Genomic DNA, 20208 nt, shown 5'->3' on the forward strand with positions numbered 1-20208 from the left:
GCATTTTTACTGTTTTATAATTATAATTATTTAAAAAATTAATAGACTGTGTTTATTAGAACAGTTTTAGGTTTATAGAAAAACTGAGCAGATAGTAAAGAGAGTTCCCATGTAGTCTGCCTCCCACACAGTTTTTCCTATTATTAACATCTTGCATTAGTGTGCAACATTTATTATAATTGATGAACCAGTATGGTTCCGCTTTTATTAACTACAGCTCATAGTTTACATTAGGACTCATTCTTTATGATAGACAGTTGTATGTGTTTTCACAAACTCATAAGGTTATGTTCCCACCATGACAAATCATACAGAATAGTTTTGCTTCTCTAAAAATTCCCTTTGTTCCATCTCTTCTTCCCTCCCCTCTTTTTCCCGAATGACTGGGAGGATTGAACCTCATTTCTTCTTATCCCTGAATAATATTATGTGGTATATACCACAATTTGTTCATTCATTCATTCACCTATCAAAGAACATTTTAATGCTTTTGTTTTTGACAGTAACGAGTTAAGCTGCTGTAAACGTTCATGTGCAGGTTTTTGTGTGGACATACATTTTCACCTTGTTTGTGTAAATATTAAGGAGAACTATTGATGGATTGTATGATAAGAATATGTTTAGAACTTTCCAAACTGTCTTCCAAAATGGCTCTATCATTTTGTGTTCTGCAATGAGTGAAAGTTCTTGTTGCTCCACATCTTTGCCAGCATTTATTATTGTTAGTATTTTGCATTTTAGTTCTTTTAATAGACTCATTTTAATTTGCAGCTCCTTAATAACATTTGATGTGTATATTTTTTTTCTGTGCTTGCCATTTATTTGTCTTTTTTGGTGATGTGTCTGTTCACATCTTTTGCTCACTTTTAAATTGGGGTCTTTTTTTTTTTTTTTATTGTGGAGTTTTAGGAGTCCTTTGCATATTTTGGAAACAAAGTTTTTCTTTTCTTTTTTTTTGCATTTTAGGGCCGAATCTGCAGCATTTGGAGGTTCCCAGCTAGGGGTCAAATCGGGGATACAGCTGCTGGCCTACACCACAGTCACAGCAGTGTGGGATCTGAGCTGCGTCTGTGACCTACACCATAGCTCATGGCAACATTGGATCCCCTACCCACTGAGTGAGATCAGGGATTGAACCTGCATTCTCATGAGTACTAACTGGATTTGTTTCCACTGTGCCATGATGGGAACTCTCGGAAACAAGTTCTTAGTTAGATATGTGTTTTGTAAATATTTTTTCCCAGTCTGTAGCGTGTCTTTTTATTCTCTTAATGTCTTTCACTTCTGAAGGATAATTTTGCTGGATATAGAATTCTGTGTTGATAATGTTTTTCTTCCAACATTTTGAATAATTCACTGTACTCTTCTCTTGCTGACATGGTTTCTGGAGGGAAGTCTGACATAATTCTTTCCTTGTTCCTCTATGGGTAAGGTGTTTCCCCCTCTGTTTTCTCCCATGATTTTCTGCCGCACTTTGAATATAGTATGCATAATAATATGTGTCAATTTTTGGCAATATACTACTTGATATCTACAGAGTGTCCTGGATCTATCTGTGGTTTGGTTTGGTGTCTGTCATTAACTTTGGAAAATTCTCAGTCATCTACTACTTAAAGTATTTCTTCTATTGTTTTTTTTTTCCTCCTTTCTCCTTCTGGTGTTTCCATTATGTGCCTGTTATATCTTTTGTGATTATACCACAGTTCTTGGATATTCTGTTTCCATTTTCTTCTTCTTTTCCCTTTTTATTTCAATTGGGAAATTTCTATTGACACATATTCAAGCTTACTGAATCTTTTTTTCATTTCTGTTACTATATTGTTTTTGTTTTCTAGCATTTCTTTTTCTTCCCCATAGAATTGCATTCTCTCTGATTATAGAAGCCATCTTTTCTTGCATGATGTCCAGTTTGTTTTTATTAGAATTTTAGCATATTAATCACAATAATTTTAAACTCCTAGTCGGATAATTCCAGAATCTCTGCTCTTTGGAGCTGGTTCTGATGCTTGCTTTGTCTTTTCAGCCAGTAATTTTCTGACCTTTTAGCCTGCCTTGACATTTTTTGTTGAATACTGAACATGCTGTATTGGGGTAATAGTGAGATAAATGGGACTTCATTCTGCAGTTTCATGTTTATCTGGATAGGATTTAGGCTTTGTTTATTGGTTGCTTTAGCTCTTGGTGTGAGAGGCTACGTTTTACTCTTTGTCCTTGTTTTTGTGTCCCCCGTTGTCTTTGGGTTTCCCTGGAAACTCTTTGTTAAGTACAGCATGTGTTTTGCAGCTCTGTCAGTTATAATCCACTGTTGTTATCCTGGAGCCCTGTCGGAATGGCAGTAAGATTTGAGGGAGGGGAAGTATTGTATAATCTTATGATTAAATCCCCATTTTTTTTTTTAACAAGTCAAAGTCCTTGGGTTCTGACTTTCAGAAGAATTGCTTAGTCTTTTTTTCTTCCCCTTATCTGAAATCTGATTGCTCCTACTTTAGGTCAGATAAGCCTCTGGTAGATTCCCTTGAGGACAGGCCTTTGTTAAGGAGGATTGAAATAACAGAAATGCTCTAGGCCTATTTCACAGTGACTTTGTTTTATTTATTTATTTGGTTAGTTACTTTCTCTTGTTTCTGTAATATTTCAAAGCAAATCTTAAACATTATATTTTACCTAATAAATACTTGGAACTATGTTTGTAACAGATATGGACATTATAACTACAAAGCCATTATCACACCAAACAAAATAATTCGTTAACATTGTCTAATACCAGATTTATATTAAAACTTCTCATTTACCTAAAAAATATCTTTTTAGGGAGTTCCTGTTGTGGCTCAGTGGTTAACGTATCCAAGTAGGAACTGTGAGGTTTTGGGTTTGATCCCTGGCCTCGCTCAGTGGGTTAAGGATCTGGTGTTGCTGTGAGCTGTGGTGTAGGTCGCAGACGCGGCTCAGAGTAGGCCAGCAGCTGCAGCTCCAATAAGACCCCTAGCCTGGGAACTTCCACATGCTGCGGGTGCAGCCCTAAAAAAGACAAAAAATAAAATAAAATAAAAAATATCTTTTTAGAGTTAGTTTAATTCCACAAGGATCTAAACAAAGTCCATAGGCATTTTTGTTACTGTATCTCTTGTTTCATTTAACACCTAGTAGTTCATTCTCCTTTTTTTTTTTAAAAAAAGTACCAGTTATTTGTTGAATATATTACTAGTTGGTTGTCCTATAGACGGTTCCTCATTCTTGGTTTGGATTGTCTTTGCACTTTTGTGGAAAATCGAGAGACCACATAAGTGTGGGTCTATTTCTGAATTCTCTCTCTCTCTTACATTGTTCTGTGTGTCTGTCCTTTGGCCAATACCATGCATGATATTTTGATTACTGTAGTTTTATAGCAAGTCTTGAAATCAGGTAAAATGAGTCTTCCAACTTTGTTCTTTGAAAACATGAAACAAAATTTTAAGTTTAAAATTTTAGGAGTTCCTGTGGTGGCTCAGTGGTTAACGAATCCGACAAGGAACCATGAAGTTGCGGGTTCGATCCCTGGCCTCACTTAGTGGGTTAAGGATCTTGCATTGCCGTGAGCTGTGGTGTAGGTCACAGACTCGGCTTGGATCCTGTGTTGCTGTGGTTCTGGCCAGTGGCTACAACCCTGATTGGACCCTTAGCCTGGGAACTTCCACAAGCCGTGGGCGCAACCCTAGAAAAGACCAAAAAAAAAAAAAAAAAAATTTAAATGTATGATTGAGAGCCAGTATTTGTTTATTTAGATATAAAATAAATGGAATACTTAACTGGTGGAAAACTATGTATGGTTTTTTATACTCTTGGTTTTAACATATTTCCAAAAAGAAAACATCCATAATAATTTAATCTTTGGAATAGTATAAAACAGTTGATGAGTAAAATTATTTTAAAATAAGCTGCTTCATGAAACATACATGCTTATTCATAGTACCATTTTACTTTTCACGTTTGAGCTAACATTCATTATAGAACTTGGGATTTGTAATATCAAATGTATAGTTGCTAACTTTTCCTAAGAGCTATGCCAAACCAGTTTGCTTTAGTGTAGAATAGCTATTTGTACCTAAGATCTAATTTTTTTCCTTTTCCTTGTCAACAGGGCCATTTAAAAGAAGTTCCTTATTTTAAAAACTCCTTAGACTTTCGTATCTTAAGGGAATTCTTGTTTCATAATTAGATCATGTGAAAGACAGATATAATTCATGTTTTAATACTACGTGCATATGCATAACAATGTTGAATTGATTACTGGTAAGAAGTAAAATATTAAAATGTAATGAATAATCAGGAACTCACTACTCAACCCAAAAACTGGAACATTACTTGCAACTAACTTTATATCTTCTATTTTGTTCTTCAGCTTCATGCCAAGACATAATCACTACTTAGAATTTTGTGCTTATTATTTCTTTGTTAGACTTCTACCTGAGTCACTTTTTGCCATTGGCTGGGAATTTTTTTGGGGAAGCAGCAAGATTTCTAGAGAATATTGAAACCTTCAGTTTTTAAATTTGTTTTCCTTTAAGAATGTAGCTTCCATTAATTTGGACAGGTGTGTCCCCTAGAAGTGTTTGATCAGTGTTTAATGTAGTTTCCTTTATGCCCACCGAACTCTAATGAAAGATGTTTGGAGAATAAGATCTACTTTAGACAAATGACTTAATCATTCTCGACCTGAGAATGTTACTGTAGATCATTTTAAAAAGGCTCTTCAGATTCTAAATCTGTTATTTAAAATTTTTGCATTAATTATTCTTTTATAGTTTAGAAAGAGCTTAAAATTTATTTTGCCACAGTGTTTTTCTTCTATTCCTCTGAAGTATTCACTTGTAGGCTATCAAAGGAATTATTTATTAAAGACCCAGGTATTATGAGTACTGTGTGGAGACTTTTGCATATATACATATATTTATAACATACATGTTTCTTACATGAAATGAAACATAGTCTTAAGATGAATACCCATGAATTTACTTCCCAAGCTGTATTCACTATTTACTACTATTTAATACATTGCTTCAAATTTGCTGGATTAAAACAGCAAACATATTCTCTTACACAGTTTCTGGAGTCAGGAATCTAGAGTGAATAAATTGGGAAATTCTGGTTATGTGTCTCCAAGGAGGTTTTAATGAAGATGTTTGCTGGGACTCCAATCATTGGAAAGCTTGGCTGGGTTGGAGGAGCCTCTTCCAAGCTCGTATCTGCACTTGACAAGTTGGCAGGAGACCTCTGTTCCTTCCTGCTATTGTCTGGGGACTTCAGTTTCTCCCCATGTGGGCTTGTCTGTAGGACAGCACTTGATAAGGCAGCTGGCTTCTCCTGGAGCTAAAAATTTGAAAGAGAGGAGAAACAGCCTCCAAGACTGTTGCAGTATCTTTTATAACCTAATGTTTAATTTCAGAAATGACATACTGTTACTTCTTTCCTATCTCAGTGGTCATGCAGTGTTCTATCCCATTGGGACTATAGCAAGGGTGAATAAGAGGAGATGGAATTGTAGGGGCCATCTTGAAGACTCGCTGTCATGCAACCCCCAGACTGGGGAATTAGCAGTAACTTGGAGCTGTCTTGTTATCCTTTCATCTGATCCCCGTGCTCCTCCCAAGAGACAATCACTTAAAGAAAATATTTCTGTTTTCACTCTTTTACCCTTAGAAAAAATAATAAATAGATGGCCGAACACCATCTATTTATTAACTAAGCACTTGGTTAGCTTGTTTTTGATCTTCATGAAATTGTAATAAACTGTACTTTTCTTTTGGAAATTGCTCTGTTTTTTTCCATGAGGTGTTAACATTTCTAAGATTATGTTATATATGGATGTTGTTCATTCATTTTTAATACTTTGTAATAGTCCACCATGTGAATTTATCTCATTAATGGACATCTGGGTTTATTTCCAGTGGATTTTGTGTGTGTGTGTGTGTTTTGCCCAAAAGCTGCATTGGTGGCATGTGGAAGTTCCTAGGCGAGGGTCTGAATCAGAGCTACAGCTGCTGACATATGCCACAGCCACAGCAACTCGGGATCTGAGCCTCGTGTGTGACCTATATCACTGTTCACAGTAACTCTGAATTTGCCATCCCACCGAGCAAGGCCAGGGATTGAACCCACATCCTCATGTATGCTAGTTGGATATGTTTCCAATGCACCACAATGGGAACTCCCTATTTCCAGTGTGATTGTTTTTGTTTTTGATATTTTGCTGCACTTGTGGCACTTGGAAGTTCCTGGGCCAGGGATCAAACCTGTATACCACACCAGCGACCTGAGCTGTAGCAATGACGGCACCAGCTCCTTATCCAGCTGAGCCACAAGAGAACTCCAATTTGTTTTTTTGAACATTCTTGCCATTCTTATACAAGCATCCTAGGTCACATGAACAATAATTTTTCTAGTTTGTATACTTAGAAGTAAAATTACTGAGTCATAGAATGTAGATATAGAGGTGCTAAACTTAGATAATGCTAAATTATTTTCAAATGGGTTAAACTAGTTTAATATCCACCAGTGGTTGTAGAGTTCTCACTGATCTCTGGTTGGGTCATGGCCTCCAAGATCACTCTCAGGCTCAATGATTCTCTGGAAGGAATCAGATAGTACTCAGACAAAGCTGATAAACTCACAGTTAAGATACAGATTAAAATCAACAAAAGAGAAAGGCACACTAGGACAAATTCAGGAGAAACCAGTCAAGCTTCCAGGTGTCCTGGATACAGTTAATTCTCCCAGCAGTGATGTGTGACAAGATGTGCGCAGTGTTGCCAACCAGGTAAGCTCCCTTGAGCCTTGGTGTCCAGGCTTTTTATTATAGTTCAGATAGATAAGCATGCCACCCCTGTGTGGCTGGACCTCATTTTCCTAGAATCCAGTCCCTCAGAGCAAAGACAGTCATCATAAATCACATTGTTAGCAGAAGGTATCAGATCAGACTGGTTCAGTTGTGCCCAAGGACTTGAGCAAACAAAAATACTTTTACTAGGTAGACTATTCCAAGGCTCAGAGCTCATCTCTTAGGAGCTGACCAAGGCCAGTCTGAAGACACACTTTGTTGGAATTGTATAGTTGAAGTAATCCAGGACTCCTGAGTTAAGCCTTTCCTCCACCCTGGTCCTCCTCAAAATTTGGCATTGTCGGTATGTGCCATTCTAGTGAGTATAAAATTGTATCTTATTATGATACTGATTTTCATTTCCCTGATTACTGATGGCTTAATGCATCAATTTATATGCTTGCTTATTGACCATGCATGTTCCTGTTCTGTGAAGAGACATGTTTTTTTGGGCTATTTTGCTTTTGAATAATTGTCTTTTTCCTATTACTATGTAGGAATTCTTCTGACATGTTATTCAAATATATTTTACCACATAATGTAGTAGGAGTACTTTAAATTTTCAGATATGTGAGGATTTAATTAATAATCTTTTTGTTACTGGTTTTAAGCAATTGCTTTGTAGTCAAAAATATGATTTGATACTGATTATTTGAAATTTGTCAGCAAATTCTTACTGGCTGGTGTATAATCAGTTTTTGTGAATGTTCGCTGAGTTCTTGAGAAGAGTATCTTCTGGTTGGTGATGGCAGAGCTCTTTATAGCATAGCAAGCCTGATAATTACATTTTTAAAATATTCTATATATTTATTGGCTTTTTTTAAAGCTCAACTTTTCATTTGTTAAATAAGAGGTATTAAATCTTATGCTTTAGAAATAATATATAAATGGATACTAGTTTCCTTTTGTGTATCTATCAGTTTTCTTTTCTTTTCTTTTTGGCTACACCTGAGGTATATGCAAGGTCTCAGGCCAGGGATTTAATCTAAGCTACAGCTACCACCTGTGGTACAGCTGTGGCAATGCCAGATCCTTGACCCACTGTGCCAGGCAGAGGATCAAACCCATGGTGCTGCAGAGATGATGCCAGGTCCTTAACCTGTTGTGCCATAGTGGGAGCTCCCTATCAATTTTTGATTTTTAATTTTTGAGGCTATTTTATTGATTTTATATGTGTTTAGAATTACCAGATATTATTAACAATCAAATCGTTTGTGATTGTATTGTGTGTTGTACTGTCCCTCAGATTTTAAAAAATTTTCTTTTGTCTCATTTTAAAATACATGTTTTTTTCGGGGATAGATATTTTCCTGGTATTTCATTCCTTTTCCTTTTCTAAGTTTTTATTTTCAGTCTTTCCTTGTTTTTCTGTTCTAGGTATTTCTTTCGTAAACTGCCCCCTCTGAGTAATAAAAAATGAAAAATCAAATCTGAGGTTCCCATTGTGGCTTAGCAGTAACAAACCTGACTAGTATCCATGAAGATGCGAGTTCAATCCCTGGCTCTGCTCAGTGGGTTAAGGATCCAGCATTGCTTTGACTTGTGGTGTAGGTTGTAGAAACAGCTCGGATCTGGTGTTGCCATGGCTGTGGTGTAGGATGGTAGCTACAGCTCCAATTCAACCCTTGGCCTGGGAACTTCATAAGCCATGGATGCAACCCTAAAAAGACCAAAAAAATCAATAACACATGAGTTACAAGGTGGATAATTATTAGTGTTAAAGTGTTCTTAGATCAATATACCATTCAGAACAAGGGTTAAAATAGTATACAAGATAACCATAAAAAGAATAGAGTATGTATATTCTAAGAGAAAAGAGTAAATAAATGAAATTATCTCCAGTAACAAAAGAGATGTATAGAAAAAATAGTATTAACAGACATCACAAACAAAATTATATTAAAAAAATCCAAATATATCAATGATACCGTAAATATAAACAAAGCTCATAAATTCAAAAAAAGATTGTCGATTTGATTTTTTTTAATTCTTTTTTTCTTTTTTTTTTTTTTTGCTTTTGGGGCCGCACCTGGGGCATGTGGAAGTTCCCAGGCTAGGGGTCTAATTGGAGCGCCAGCTGCCATTTATACAAAATTAGTCAGCTCAAACATCTGACTCTGTATATAACCATCTTCTAACATCCATTTTGCTAGTTAGTAAGGAAGTTTAAGGAATATTAGGTATCGAGATGAATGGTATATATAGGTTAAGAATTTGTTTCATTACGTAATTTGAGATGGTTGGAGTCTTTCTTTGGTTTTCTCCTCCTGAGTATAAATAGAGAATGGAGGACAGTGTGCCACTAGATTTTTTGCATACCTCAGGACTTTTAGAGGATACAAATTAAACGGTTTTTAGAGCTGCTCTCTAATTTACAGGGACTGTAAATGTCATCTTTGTTATCTTAAAATATAGAACTATATTTTGTCATTTCACAATTAAAATTTGCATTTATTTGATTTATTTGATTCTTTTAAGATTATAAGTGTATTAACAAATTGTATCTCATTTGAACCTTGGAACAACTTGGTAGATTAGGTAGGCAACACATTTTAATTACCATTTCACTGATGAGGACACATGTCCAGGAGAGTTGAGTGATATGTTCAACATTGTAAGTTGCCAGCGTGGCAGAGCCAGCAGTAAAATCGAGATGTTCATGCTCCCTTTGTGGTGCCTTTCTGCTGTCTTAAGCTGCTCACAGAAGGTATGCCACAGGAAAATACTTCGTGTACTTTGTTACTCAGTAAGGGTTGCAAGGTCTATTTTACATCATTATCTTACTGCCATTACAGCTGTTAAGGCTGTTTTGTAGTTTTCTAGCTTCTGGCTAAATAGCTGGGGGTGGGGGGGGCGGGGGGGGGCAGAATCTTTTTAGAATGAATGGTACCTAAATTCCTTACGCTGTATATACTTTTGATCACCAGTCTGCCTAGGTGGCTTTAACTGGTCTTCTGAATAGATTACCCAAACATTAAGTAATTATGTATATCTAATTTTTTTGTTGTAAAAAAGGCTCTGATCCTATCATTTTATAAGTAAGGAATTTTCACTAAGTAAAATGATTGATTAAATATGTATATGTTTCTTGTTTGTTTCTTGTTTATAAACTCTTTTTTTTTTGGTATTATTTCAGATCTTATTGAAGCTCTGAAGCCAGAATATGTGGCACCCCTGGTCCTTTGGCTTTGCCATGAGAGTTGTGAGGAAAACGGTAGCGTGTTTGAGGTATTCTGCATCTTTCTGCTTTCGCCCAAAGCAATGTTTGTGTAATTAAATGTAAAAAATGATTCAAAAATTAGTATTTTCCATGTTTCTAAAAATCTGCATCAGTTGACATCACTTGTGTGTGTGTATAAAATATATGTAATGTATATTTTATACATATGCATATACATGTATTCATATACGTACATAATTTTTTGTTTTTGGCCATGGGGAAACTCCTGGTCCAGGGATCGAACTCACACCACAACATCAACCCGAGCTTTTGCAGTGACAGTGCCGGATCTTTAACCCACTGAGACACAAGGGAACTCCTACTTGTGTATTTTTTAATATGTGTGTTCTAATTAAGGAACAAGTACGACTAATGTCCTTTTTATTTTCATTTATTTATTTATTTTATCTTTTTGTCTTTTCTAGGGCTGTACTTGTGACATATGGAGGTTCCCAGACTAGGGGTCTAATTGGAGCTGTAGCCGCCAGCCTACTGCCAGAGCCATAGCCATGCCAGATCCGAGCCGCACCTTGCACCACAGCTCACAGCAATGCCGGATCCTTAACCCACTGAGTGAGGCCAGGGATTGAACGTGCAACCTCATGGTTCCTAGTCAGATTTGTTAACCACTGAGCCACGATGGGAATTCCACTAGTGTCCTTTTTAGAGAAAGTAATAGCAACTTTATTTATTCTGTTTCCCCCTAGTTCTTCATTTCTGATAATCTTATTGAATGAAAATGTAACTGGTTTGATGTGTTTAGTCAGAATATAGAAAGTTTCATTTAGTTGGAGATAATGAGTGGTAAAGTGGAAGGGGAGAGCTGATGGTTTAATGTTAGCCAGTCACTATGGAGGCGCTGGTTCTGTCCCTGACCTGGTGCAGTGGGTAAGATCCATCATTGCTACAGCTGTTGCATAGGTTGCACCTCTGGCTTGGATTCATTCCCTGGCCTGGAAACTTCCATATCTTCCATATACTGTGGGGGGGGGGCAGCTGAAAAAGAAAAAAATGAAATAAAATCAGCCAGGCCAGGTTTTTATTTCCTGCTCTGGTAATTGCTGGCTTGCTGGAATATTATACAGATTAACCTCCCTGAGTTTAGTTTTCTTGGGGTTTTGTTGTGAGATCGTATTTTTAAACTCTTAGCATACTTAGCAATCACTTTTCAGTTTTAACTATTACATTAGTATTTCAGGAATTTAGTTTGCACCTGAGAGGTCGGTAAACACAATTTATTATTTTAACTTTGGAAATAACCTTTTCTCTTTTTCCCTGTTGCAAAACTTTAAATGTTTGTTGTAAAAATGAAAAACACACATAGTCCATTGAGATCCAGTTTTCACTTTATAGTCCAAATTCTTTTGGATTTCTTGATGCTAATTTATACATTTTTGAGTCCTCTTTTGAGTTTGATCTCTCTTCTTTTCTGCCGTGAACTGTTTTAGACCACTCCCCCTTTATTTGATTCTCTATGGTTATATAATAATAAACCTGTTATATGAGGCCTACTGTGACATCCAAAAATATGTCTTGGTAGCAGAGTAACTTGGCTCGGGTTTGAAGGGAATATTAACCGGATTTATTTGAATAAAAAGCAGATTAGTAAATGAAAAACAGCCTACACATGTCTAAGCAGAGGTGGTTGCCTCTTCTTTCTTAATCACAGTCCTTGCGAGTTGTGGAAAATTAGAGGTGGAAGAACTTTACAACTCTAGATTTAAGGAAGAGGAAAAGTTAATAGTACCAAGCTATCTGGGGCTCAAAATTTGGCTTCCCTGTCTTCTATCTCATTAAGGGATTAAAACATTTTTTTTGGTCTTTTACATTGGTATTTATTATGGTATTTATTAGTTCTGTGAACAAAAATGATCTGTGCTTTTTGTAGAAAACTTCAAATATACAGGGAAGTATGTAGAAGAAAATAAAAATCATCCACATTACTACTATCCAAAGATAACTTCTGTTACTATTTTTATGTATTCTCTTCCAGTCTTCTATCAGATGTGCATTTTATATGAATAGTCTTTTTTTGTAGTTATGCATTTTACACACATACGCAAACATACACAGATACTTAGGACAATGCTGTAGATGAAGTTTTGTGTATTGTTATCTTTTTTACTGTTTGGTGAACATTTTTAGTGAGGGACATTTGGTATGGGAGATGGATAAAATACAGTAAGAAATGTGTGTAATATCCTGACATAAATTGCCACTTTGTTTATAAAATTTTGATAGGTATTTAGAGTGGCAGATACAGAAGTTTTGCTCAGTTGAAAGTGTTGTTTTTAGCACTTGAGAGTAGGTTGCAGCTTATTGCTTTACTCCCCAAATATGTAAGAGATGAGGTTTCAATTGCCGGTCATCCATACGGTTTAGTGCTTTACTGCTCTCATATCATCAAGGCTGATTGGCCTATTAATCCAAAGGAAAAGGTGATTAAAAAGCCACACCCTTGAGTTTAGAGCCACTGAGAAGTGTGCTCTCTACTGATACATTTTCTTCTGTTGGAATTTCTTGTGATAAGTTCTGGCACACTGTAGTTGTGTTGTTTGAGGATATGACAGATTTTCTTTGCATCATACATTTTCTCCTGAGAATTTCCTCGAAAGACTTCTGGAAAAAATGCTATCTTTTCTACATGGTGGTTAATGTAGTTAGTCATTTGCTTTATCTCTGTATAAAGGTGTTTCATTAAATATGTAGACCATTAAGTCAAATCCTTGTTTTATTTTACTTTGTTTTTTCTTTATTTTTTTATTCACTCTAAGTCTTTCTGGAGGGACTTGTATTTCAAGTGATGTGCTGGGAAATTTTTGTTTTTATATTTTTTAACCTTCATGGTTATTTCATGAAGAATGCATTATTATTCTGATTTTACCTAAGAGGAAACTAGGACTTAGGAAAGTCCAGGGTCACACAGCTAGTCAGTACAAGTGGGATCAAATCTTAGTTTCTCTGTAGAGTCATGTTTTTCTGTGACATGCATCCCTAATATATTGTGCTGCTTTATTTTTCTACTCTGATAACATGGATGGTGCAAAGTCATGATGGCCAATGGACTTTTGCAGAGTAGTGTTATTTTCATCCATTGTCATGTAGCATTCTAACACTTAAAAAGGTAGCTGCCTGTTTTTTTAATTGTGAAAATTCTATTAGTGATTTCAAATTAGATGTATAAATTATTTCTTTTCTTTTTGGTAGGTTGGAGCAGGATGGATTGGAAAATGTAAGTCTGTTTTGGTTTTTGGTTTGCATACATTATTTCTAAATCTTTAAACCTGCATATCCAACTAGAGGTGGGGAAAGACTTTATCAGATGCCTAACCATTGGATCTAGTGCATGCATGTTCAAAGTCAAACATTGTTATAACAACAGGTCTTTTTTAAAACATGGAAGTTATCCTGCAGGCCTATGACATTTTCAATAATCTTTTTTTTTTTTTTTTTGTCTTTTTGTCTTTTCTAGGGCTGCACCTGCAGCATATATAGATTCCTAGGCTAGGGGTCTAATCGGAGCTGTAGCTGCTAGCCTATGCCACAGCCACAGTAATGCCAGATCTGAGCCACGTCTGAGACCTACACCACAGCTCACGGATCCTTAACTCTCTGAGCGAGGCCAGGGATCGAACCTGTACCCTCATGGTCCGTAGTCGGATTCCTTTCTGCTGCGCCACAATGAGAACTCCTCAGTAATCTTTTCAAGTTTTTTCATGTCTCCAGTCCTTGTTCACTGTTTGTTCTGTCTTATTCAGAACTGACTCTTGCTTCATACAACACAGTCTCTCTTTATATTGATATTTGTCTTCCTGCATCTCTGACATCCCACATGCTTCTTGAGCAGAGAAGTGAGTGGGAGGGAGGGCCGTTTTTGAAAAGATGGAAGGAGCCCTATCCTTGATGGCACAACAGGCAAGTTCTGATTTTTTTTCCTTGGAGCATAAGGCAGGAGGAGACAGTGAAGAATCATGTTGGACAATTTTCTAGAAGAGAAATTGCAACTAATCTATGTAAATTATTCTCCTTAGCCCCAAAGTACATTAATTTGGCTTCAGTCCTTTCTTACCCAGGTTCTTAAGCCTTGTGAGCTCCAAACTGGATAATTGATTTATGGCATTTTTTAAAAAATGGTGAAAATTCCAGTATCACAATTCAAGTTTTCAGTTGGCTGCTGCTATCAGTATTAATTAAGTTATTTAAAAGGTTGTTATTACTGGACAAGTTTGTTACCACATATTGTATAGCATAAATATTTTCGTCATTAATGACTGTTCTCTCCAGTTATTAAATGCAATATTCAAGCCTTTTTAAGTATCTTATGATGTCTATTTTAAGAAGAGATCAGTTGTTGCAGTAAAAGCTGAATCTGTTACTTTAAGAGGAAAACTCTAGAAGCAGGCATTTCTGTCATTCCCCAAGACAAGTCTTCAATTTAAGAATCATGAAAGTCTTACCATTGTGTTTAAATAAGGCTACAAGTGATTATTTATTCCATGGATACTAGTTGGGTTGTTACTGCTGAACCTCAATAGGAATAAATAATCACTAGCATTTAAAAAAAAAAAAACATTGTTAAAAATTCTCCTCTTGGAACTTATGCAGCAGTGATGATTTTTGTGAATCTGGGCAGCCTCATTTACTTCCTGTGGAAAAGGAACAAGAGAAAAGGGAGAATTATTTGGGACTGTCTGATACGTTAATTTGGTTATCTGGAGTCTTGGACCTGTTATCACCACTAGGCTTCAGTTTACTGTCCCACAAAGCTCTGTTCTGTTAACCTGAAATGTATTACCGAGTGATCAGTAGTCATAAAGTCAATCTTTTGGTGTGGTTATATATAATTTAATTTTTTCTGATTCAGCATTTCATTCTGTCTTTAGTAGTGTCTGGCATAGTCAGAGGAAAGAGAGATTTTTCCGTTTACCTTCAGATACTTAAAAAAAATTGGCATTATCCTAATGGGTTTGTTATTTTAGGAAAAAATGCATTTTAAGAGTTGTAGTAAAAATTTTTAGAAGTTAGAATCTTTTCTCCAAATTCCAGTTAAAAAAAAAAATTCAGAGCACTCAGAGTTCCTGTCAAGGCGCAGTGGTTAACGAATCTGACTAGGAACCAAGAGGTTGTGGGTTTGATCCGTGGCCTTGCTCAGTGAGTTAAGCTGAACTGTTACCATTTGAGCATCTAGTCCGGTGTTGTTGTGAGCTGTGGTGTAGGTCACGGACGCAGCTCGGATCCTGCATTGCTGTGGCTCTGGTGTAGGCTGGCGGCTACAGCTCCCATTAGACCCCTAGCCTGGGAACCTCCATATTCTGCGAGCACGGCCACAAAAGGACAAAAGACAAAAAACAAAAACAAACAAAAAAAACAAACATGCATCTTCATGGATACTAGTTGGGTTGTTACTGCTGAACCATAATGGGAACTCCTGCTTTCTGTCTCTCTTAAACTGTGTGCTCAGTATCTTAGTTTTCTTTCCATAACTAGTACGTTGGGAGCGGACCCTTGGAGCCCTTGTAAGACAGAAGAATCAGCCAATGACTCCTGAGGCGGTGAAGGCTAACTGGACGAAGATCTGTGATTTTGACAATGCCACTAAGCCTCAGAGAATTCAAGGTAAAGTCCCAAGTCAGTGCAATCCTGGATGGGGAATCAGAGGCAACAAAGCATTCTCTTCTCTTATGGAATTGTCTTCTTATTAACTGTAGTAACTTAGACACGCAGATCATCTAGAGCATATTGTCGGCTCCTGCCGTATTAGAACTCTCCAATTTAAGATATATATGTTCCTCTCACTGTCCATAATCCTGTTTTGTTGGTGTGAGTGTGGTTGGAGATGGTAGGAGGTGTTTACCCATTTGTGCTCAATGCATTTATTCCCCATCTGATGATTGGTTTTAAAGTCTTTCATTATCTAATCACATGTTCCTTATCTGACTTGATTTTTCTTCATTTCTTAAAATGTTTTCTTAAGCTTATTCTATTTAGGCTTAGGTCTTTTCTGTCCAGTGAAGAGGTTTTTGCTTTGTTTTAGCACTTTGTCTTTGCTGCTGTTTCTCTGCCTTCCTAGAATGCACCTTCCTACTTTTATCACCTCTGCTAATTGAGTACTTCTTTAGAAAACTCAAGCCCCAGATATTCAACAAAACCTTCCCAGATATACTGGGCTACATCGAGCTCTCTCTTAGCTGAACTGTTACCATTTGAGCATCTAGTCCTAACTGTTTTCCACTACTTTTGTTTCATAGGTTATGTGGTTTCTTATCTGCATAGTAAGTTGCTTTGGAGGCAGAAACAGTATATTGTATATCCTCCTTGTTAATTGGGTGCTAGCATAGTGCTGAACTCATAGAAGGGATTTAGTAAATGCTCATTACCTTTAACTATTGAATTATCTATGATATGCTATAGAAATAGATGAGCAATAAAAGTCATAATAGTTCTTCTAGTATAACTCCCATGTGCATATAATTATGAAATTTAAAGGATCTTTGCGGAAAAGATCATGAATCAGGATTATTTTATAGAACAATCTTTTATTTCCCTACAGGTAATTTTATATTCAGTGTTTGATAGGAGAATATATCTGAAAAATTACTATTTTATTTTTTCTTTTAACCCTTAATGACACTTTCCTATCTGCTGGTGTACTCACTAAAATTTTCCTTATACTTTTCTCAGTCATATGGTAACATGATTATGCCATTAGCAATAGCATTTTCTGTATTCTTTTTTTTTAATTTTTAAAAATTTTTATTTGTTTTGCTTTTTAGGGGTGCATTTGTGGCATATGGAAATTCCAAGGCTAGGAATCTAATTGGACCTGCAGCTGCTGGCCTACCCCACAGCCACAGTAATGCCAGATCTGAGCCACATCTGTGACCTACATCGCAGCTTGCAACCTATGCCGCAGCACGCCGGATCCTTAACCCACTGAGCGAGGACAGGGATCAAACCCACATTCTCATGGATATTGCTGGTATTCTTAACCTGCTGAGCCACAGCGGAAACTCCTTTTATTGATATTTGAGATAAATTTAGTCTGAATAACAGTCACTTGTCAGTGAAGATGAGGGAAAGGAAAAAGGAAGAAATATCTTAAAAATTTTCCTCTGCTGTCAAAATTTCACTTTATTGCCTTAAAATATTAGAATAAGATAAAAAGCAAGCTAAGTGAATTATGTAATTATAAATTAAAGATATCTCTAGTATTTGAAGTGCGTTTTAGAAAAGAAATCTTACTTTTTCTATAGAATTGAGACTTCCAGAACACCCAATCCACTTCTCACAGATGATAGAACTAAATCCCAGAACAACTAAATAGGTAGCCCAAGCTTTCTCAGTGTTTGAGCCAAGAGTTAACTCAGGTGGTTCTGAGTGGCAGTACTGTCTGCCTGTACCAAGGTTACTTTCAGTTAGATAGCCTCTCACCTAAGCAGCAACCTAAGTGGGGAAATAAGGGGAAGATTCATAAGCAAGAAACCTCTCCACTAGTGTCTCCAGGAATGGCAGACATCCCTGGTTATCTCATATTCTGTGGTTCAGTTACGGTTTTGTCTGAGTTTAGAAGGTGGCCCGTATATCTAAAGTTTGTTTTTAAAAGGTGTCAGAGACTGTGGAAACTTATGGCATATGTGCATGAGTCTCCTTTATTAACCTCTTAGACCCCAGGACAGCAGCTGCTGAACTCTATCTGGAGTCACTGGTCATCATGGTGGTTTCCTCTGGAAGAATTTATAGTACTATTTTCTGAGCTATTACTTGTTCAGAGACCTTAGGGGGTGGAAGTGGGGTGGGGCAGTACTCTTGACATTGTTGCCTCCTGCATGGTGGGGAGAGAGGGGAAATTAGCTGTCCCCTGCCAGGTGGAAATTGCACATCTGTGGATAGGGGTTCTATTTTACAGAGTTGTGAAATCACACAAAGACATTGCAAAGCTCAAAGCCTTCTTAGAATCATAGCCTGGGTGTGTGGGATGGTGTCTTGGTTTTTCATTGAAAACACCCAGTTATCTTTGGTCTATTCAGAATCTTTCACAAATTTTTTTCCTATAATAACCTGGCGTCGTATATTCAGTTCATGAATGCCAGTAAAGGTTCTAGAGCAGGCTTGCTGGATGTAACAGGTATGACTATCTAAAATATCTTTAACAAAAGTATTATTGTTTTTTTATCTTTTTTTTTTTTTAAAGACTCAGTTAGCACCGTAATTGAAGCTCTAAGTAAAATAGATTCTTCAGATGGAGGAATTTCAGCAAATAATCTCAGTCATGCAACTTCAGCAGCCCCATCAGGACTTGTAAGTGGGGGAGAAAACCTAAAGCTCTTCCTTCTCTGCAGATTTTTTTCTTTACTTTTCTCTTCTTTTCTTTTACACACACACAAAATCATTTTCCAAGCTCTTAACTAATTTTTTTTTTCTTTTTAACTTCTTAGGGCCTCATCTGTGGCATATGGAGGTTCCCAGGCTAGGGGTCGAATTGGAGCTGTAGCTGCCAGCCTACACCACAGCCACAGCAACATGGGATCCGAGCTACATCTGCCACCTACACCACAGCTCATGGCAATGCTGGATCCTTAACCCATTGAGCAAGGCCAGGGATTGAACCGGCATCCTCATGAATACTAGTCAGGTTCATTAACCATTGAACCACAACAGGAACTCCAAGCTATTAACTTATTGTTAATAGGAAAGATAAGTGACCATAAAATTTTCTATAAAACATGTACTAGATATTTATAGAATTTGAATGAACTTAAGGCTAAAATATTAAATGTAACTTACCTTCTTCAGTGTAATAGACAATGGTTTTTTTTTGAGCATTTTTGATAATCCCACTTTAGCCACTTTCTACCTTTTTAGAAAAGGATGTTTGATTTAGTGCCTCTTTTGAGTCATTTAAGTTTTTTAACCCTTTTTGAGGTTTTTTTTTTTTTTTTTTTTGGCTTTTGTCTTTTTAGGGCTGCACCCATGGCATATGGAGGTTCCCAGGCTAGGGGTCTAATCGGAGCTATAGCTGCCGGCCTGCACCACAGCCACAGCAACGCCAGATCTGAGCCGTGTCTGCAACCTACACCACAGCTCATAGCAACGCCAGATCCTTAACCCACTGAGCGAGACGAGGCCAGGGATTCAACCTGAAACCTCATGGTTTCTAGTTGGATTCGTTTCCGCTGCGCCATGATGGGAACTCCTCTGAGTTTTTTAAGGAAGAGCATTGATAGATTACATTTTGAAAGTATTTCAACATAATTGCAAGTTGTGTCAGAAATTCTAATAGATTTGTGGTTATAGCTTATGTGAAGTTTGCTGATTTACTGCCTCCAGTACTTCTTTCAAAAAGTTGAAGTTTGCTGATTTACTGCCTCCAGTACTTCTTTCAAAAAGTTAGAGCACGTGGGGAGTTCCCATTGTGGCTCAGCTGTAACAAATCTAACCAGTATCCATGAGGATGCACGTTCAATCCCTGCCCTTGCTCAGTGGGTTAAGGGTCTGGGTTGTTGTGGCTGTGGCATAGGCCGGCAGCTACAGCTCTGATTTGACCCCTAGCCTGGGAACTTCCATATGCTGTGAGTGCGGCCCTAAAAAGACAAAAAAAAAAAAAAAAAAAAATATAGTACATAAATAATAAATCCATTGGATGTATTCACTTGTGTTTTATGTCTTAGGGCAGACAAAATGATAAAATTAGCAATCTAATTTTAACCCTGAGAATATGATTGGTTTATAAATGTGCTTTGGCTTTAGAGAAGGGGTTGGCAAACTTTTTTGGTAAAGGGCCAGAGAGTGAGTATTTTAGGCTTCTTGGACTGTTTCTATGACCTATTCCTGTTTTTATTCCTTCCTTCCTTCCTTCCTCCCTCCCTCCCTCCCTCCCTCCCTCTCTCTCTCTCTCTTTCTTTCTTTCTCTTCCTTCCTTCCTAAAAACCACTCTTTAATAAAAAAGAAAAAAAATCCTTAACTCTCAGCTCTTGTCTGTACACTTTTGCTTTATTTATTTTTTTATTTATTTTTATTTTTTTGCTTTTTAGGGTCGCACCTGTGGCACATGGAAGTTCCCAAGCTAGGGGTCGAATTGGAGCTACAGCTGCCCACCTACCCACAGATATAGCAACATGGGATCCAAGCCACGTCT

At 36.9% G+C, this 20208-nt stretch overlaps 1 protein-coding gene across 4 annotated transcripts in view; it reads left to right on the forward strand.

Annotated features, from left to right (window-relative positions):
• Positions 1-20208, forward strand: part of HSD17B4 (hydroxysteroid 17-beta dehydrogenase 4) — an 87860-nt gene that overhangs the window by 20982 nt on the left and 46670 nt on the right. For 3 of the 4 annotated variants that reach the window (NM_214306.1, XM_021081510.2, XM_085009720.1), the window contains 4 exon segments: positions 9990-10081; positions 13281-13305; positions 15561-15689; positions 18265-18371. In NM_214306.1, coding sequence (NP_999471.1) covers positions 9990-10081; positions 13281-13305; positions 15561-15689; positions 18265-18371 — 353 coding nt within the window. 4 annotated transcript variants of the gene reach the window in all.

The sequence above is a fragment of the Sus scrofa genome, chromosome 2 (genome assembly GCF_054392235.1).
Source record: "Sus scrofa isolate SSC_HxYL_T2T_F1_AM1 chromosome 2, Sscrofa_HxYL_maternal_Yorkshire_Landrace_v2.0, whole genome shotgun sequence".
Lineage (NCBI taxonomy): Eukaryota > Metazoa > Chordata > Mammalia > Artiodactyla > Suidae > Sus > Sus scrofa.